Source organism: Limulus polyphemus, unplaced genomic scaffold, assembly GCF_000517525.1.
Source record: "Limulus polyphemus unplaced genomic scaffold, Limulus_polyphemus-2.1.2 Scaffold1831, whole genome shotgun sequence".
NCBI lineage: Eukaryota > Metazoa > Arthropoda > Merostomata > Xiphosura > Limulidae > Limulus > Limulus polyphemus.
In genome coordinates, this window is record NW_013667441.1 from 111,023 (window position 1) to 115,340 (window position 4,318).

The 4,318-nt window shown below is 31.9% G+C and overlaps 1 protein-coding gene across 2 annotated transcripts in view; it reads right to left on the reverse strand.

The window, feature by feature from the left end:
• Positions 1–1,810: 1,810 nt before the first annotated feature.
• LOC111087176 overlaps positions 1,811–4,318 on the reverse strand; it is a 17,841-nt gene continuing 15,333 nt past the window's right edge. The window contains exon 2 of one of the 2 annotated variants that reach the window (XM_022392916.1): positions 1,811–3,321. In XM_022392916.1, coding sequence (XP_022248624.1) covers positions 2,485–3,321 — 837 coding nt within the window. In that variant the 3' untranslated portion in view covers positions 1,811–2,484. The remainder of the gene's footprint in view (positions 3,322–4,318) is intronic. The other variant, XM_022392917.1, reaches the window with a different exon arrangement.

Here is a 4,318-nt window from a genome sequence, read left to right on the forward strand (position 1 = left end):
TACAGTATTTTGGCACTTGTGTATAAAGTTAAAATCGTAAATAATATTCAACGTTAAACTGGTACACAATTAAAAACGTTGTAAAGTCGAAACATGTAGAGTCGTTAACTTTTTGAAGGCCATAGATAGGCCTAAATAAAATGTTTTTAATTGTGTACCAGTTTAACGTTGAATATTATTTATGACTTTAACTTTATACACAAGTGCCAAAATACTATAACAGTAAAAGTAACCACGCCAAGTGCAGCATTTGTTTCGTTGACTATAAGGTGACGACAGGACTATAATAGCAAGAGGGGAAGTTGAAAAGATTCTCATAAAAATGAATAACATAAGGGGATTTAGAATTAATCTCATCTGCACCAAAGAATCTCTCAAAGTTTCATACTGATTCTGGTTGAGAAGGTGGAAACAGTTTGATTACGGACAGAAAGACACAAGCTAATTTATAATGTAGTTGTGTTAACAGTTTTATTACGGACAGAGAGACACAAGCTCATTTATAATGTAGTTGTGTTAACAGTTTTATTACGGACAGAGAGACACAAGATGATTTATAGTGTAGTTGTGTTAACAGTTTTATTACGGACAGAGAAACACAAGCTGATTTATAGTGTAGTTGTGTTAACAGTTTTATTACGAACAGAGAGACACAAGCTGATTTATAGTGTAGTTGTGTTGACAGTTTTATTACCGAACAGAAAGATATAAGCAGATTTATAATGTAGTTGTGTTAACAGGTTTATCACGGACAGAAAGACACAAGCTTTTTATATTGACATTGTAGGCCTAAAGTAGCTAAAAGTTGAATGGTTACTGTATCTTCTGAAGATAAATCCAGAAATAATATTCTAAATTACTAGTTTTGATTAATAAACTTTCTCAAAGTAAAAGTTTTTTTTGGAAAAAAAATGCACAATGTTACCCCTCAAGTGTGTGTAGCATCCATAGTTTTGAATTATATATGTATAGACTTATGTTTCAACATATGTACATAAGTGTAAACTTGATAATATTTGACATGCTCAACAGTTTTCTTTACTTTTCACAGAGAAATGTGAAACTGTCAACATATGTTACATTCTTCGTAGACATTTATTGACTTAAGAAAACACAGATTTGTCATTCTAGTTTTGGAGAACACAATCAGTAAAATATTGTACTAACACACTTATGCTGTGACAATATTATCTTCGAGTCTTAGCTCAAACGAAAACTTACATATTATTTTATTCCCCTGTTAAGCTTAACTGTGTGAGATCTTATGATAAAAAGATAACTCTTTACAGCCTTCGTGATTATTATATTTAATATTTAAACAAAAAATGTTGAAAAATATTATTCTTCCAATGAAGTTTTGAAAATTTATTTGTAAATAAACCTTCAAATATTAAATCAAAATATTGTTAGCTCACCAGAGGGATTAGTGTTACTGAAAATGTCTCATTTAAATCATATCTAAGAAAATATGTTTATATAAAAATTCACAAAAGCGACAAAGAGTTCAGTAATAAAAGAAAAGGATCAAAGTTTAGTGAGGTTATCAGTACGGCTTGAATTGGATTTGTCCATTTATTAAGTTATTTCATTTTGTTTCAGTTGGTTATACTTTAGACTTGTTTTCTGTCGTGATCTCTAATCTTTCAAATTGAAAACATGGCGAAAGTGTGTGACCAATTAACTGAATATCAATCGTTAAGTGTTCACATTTTTTTCTGCAATTTTTCCCATTATAAGTATAATTCTTAATGTACTTTATTGAGCAACAACAACAAGTTAACTGACACATTTAACACATTTTATTTTGATACTGCCCCATTAAGGAAGAACCAAGGAAAGGATGAGTCAGTTAATCATTTTGTTAATTCTTTGCTTTAAACTTCACTGTGTCCATTTTCAACCAATGACAACTATGTGACTTTAGTTGAATAGTTCTAGTACAATCTAACGTACGGTTTTCAGACATGGCAAATAATAATGCTAAGTATTGTAAACGATACAGCAAATCAAGTGTAATAACAATAAGCCATTGTAAACTGAACTTTATTTTAACAATAATTAGCCTACATGGATCTTCTGACTTGAAATACAATTTAAGTATAATTATACGTCGATTGTCCTAATTCTAACATTTTATCTAGTAACTCCTTTTTCCTCTAAGTAATATAATGTCATACGTAATTAAGATATTTTTTATTGCTCCAAACATTGGCTAAAAAAAAAAAGAAACCCATTCAAAGACCAGACATGAAATATGGGCAGTGTTGGGTTTGTTTCGGGCTTCTCTTATTTTTTGAATACCAGGTCGCTTTTCATATGACTGAAGTCTCGCAATCCGAAAGGCAAGAAACCATTTATTTTTCAATGTCAGTATTTCCAGTAACAGCCTTTCTTTTGATAAACATAATTTTCTTTGTAGATTTGATGAAGTAGTAACTCGAAAAAAATGTGAAAAAATTAATTATTTTTTTGAATCTTTCAATTTCAATTTGAGGCTACTTTTTTTTTCTTTACTGGGGATACAACTGGACCCTCACCAGAACTTTGGGAGATCGGGTTTGAAGGTGGCTTAAGATCAACCTGGTCACAAATTGTCTTTTCGTCACATGTACCATTTACTGATGAAATTGTAAAGGTCTTTTCTAAAACTTTCTTACCGTTGTCAAAGGTTACTTCTGCAAGATGGGTTAGATTCTGTAAAAATTTCACTGCTTTCTCAAGAAGCCCCACAATTGACTTATCAACATCTACACCATTCTCGAGAATATCTATAAACTCTTCTGCTTCTTTCAGAAGTTTCTCACGGGTTTCGTCACAGCGTTCCAAGGTTTCCATGTTTTGAAAAAGTTCGTCACTTTGTTTTTTGTCTTTACCCAAAATCGTTTTAATCTTTTGACATTTGTTTTTGTTGATGAATGATCCTGCAGCAGTTGCTCCTCGAGAAGTTAACTCGCCAGCAGCCATTAAGGCAACGCCACCTGCAGTTAAACCTAACGAGAGACCGCCAGTAATAGGGGATAAAGACTCTCCGGCAGAAGCCACTTTGCCACCTAGTTTACCTACTTTGCTAGCAGAGTTAGCAATTTTTGATGATCTTGCACCAAAAGTGTTCTCTTTCAAGTAAGTCTGTACATTCTTGAGAGACTTAATGGATTTATCTCGTGTAGCAATCCAAACTGAAAAGTTTTCAATGAAATGCGCGCGAGCTGTTTCGTCTTCCTCAAGATACTTCTTCAATTCCTCGTGAATTTGTTTCATGCCTTCAAGTATGTTTTGACAGTCAGAACAGCTTTCTTGAAGGTTGTCATTTTTGAAATGTTCCTGTAAAGAGATAATGTATACGTGTGTTACTTTAACAATGTTTTATATTCAAAGCATTTCACGTTATTAAAAAACTAAACTAAAAATTTTATAATTGGTTCCAATGCCACTAACTGCCTTATTTTTCTCAAATCAGTTATGTTGATTACAATCAGAAACGACATCTAAAAATGGTCCAAATACTTATATCACTGTGGACGGGGTTAAATCTGCTGGACTGTGAGTCTGAGGTTTGGCGGTTCGTGTTCTGTGAAAGCAATAGGAAATAAAACAAGAACAAAAATAAAATACATCAAGCTACGTACTTTGGTTCGTTATAAGTATCTATCACTTCAACCTTTCCGATAGATTGCGCAGTTAACCCTGTAGCAGTTTCTTGTGAAACTTAACAACAAAACATATTTTCATTTTATCTGTAGGAACCTTTTCTAAATGTAATACAGATAATATCTGATACAGCAGTGTTATATCAGGATGTATCCGTGTGGTCAGAGTTTCTTAACTGTATCAGTGAAGTTCTACAAAATGTACGTGGTACTGTGCGCAGCGTTTTGATAGGTATAACCAGTACATAAAAGTACTTGAATGAAAGGTACTTTTTAGGCCCATTTAGATAAGGGTTGAAATAAATAAAAAAGGTTTAATGGGGATGCTTTTTAAAACCCAAGAAAATGAATAGTCTCACGATGCACATCTGATTACAAAAATGCATTGCAATCATGTGTTGATTGGTTAGTAATAAATTAAATTTATATGTAAAAAATATTATATTTGAACACCAAATGGAAATTTTAAATACATGCACGTATATAATCACAATAATCACTTCCAATAAATAAAAATTAATATATATATTAATAAAACTGGAGATATATCTAGTAATTTATAAAATTTGTAGGTTATGTGTTGTTTCACATTATTGTTGATGTTATCAACTTTGCCTGAGTGTTTTAGGTTCTGGCTGATAAGCGTTATTGTATATTGTTGTATTGGTTTC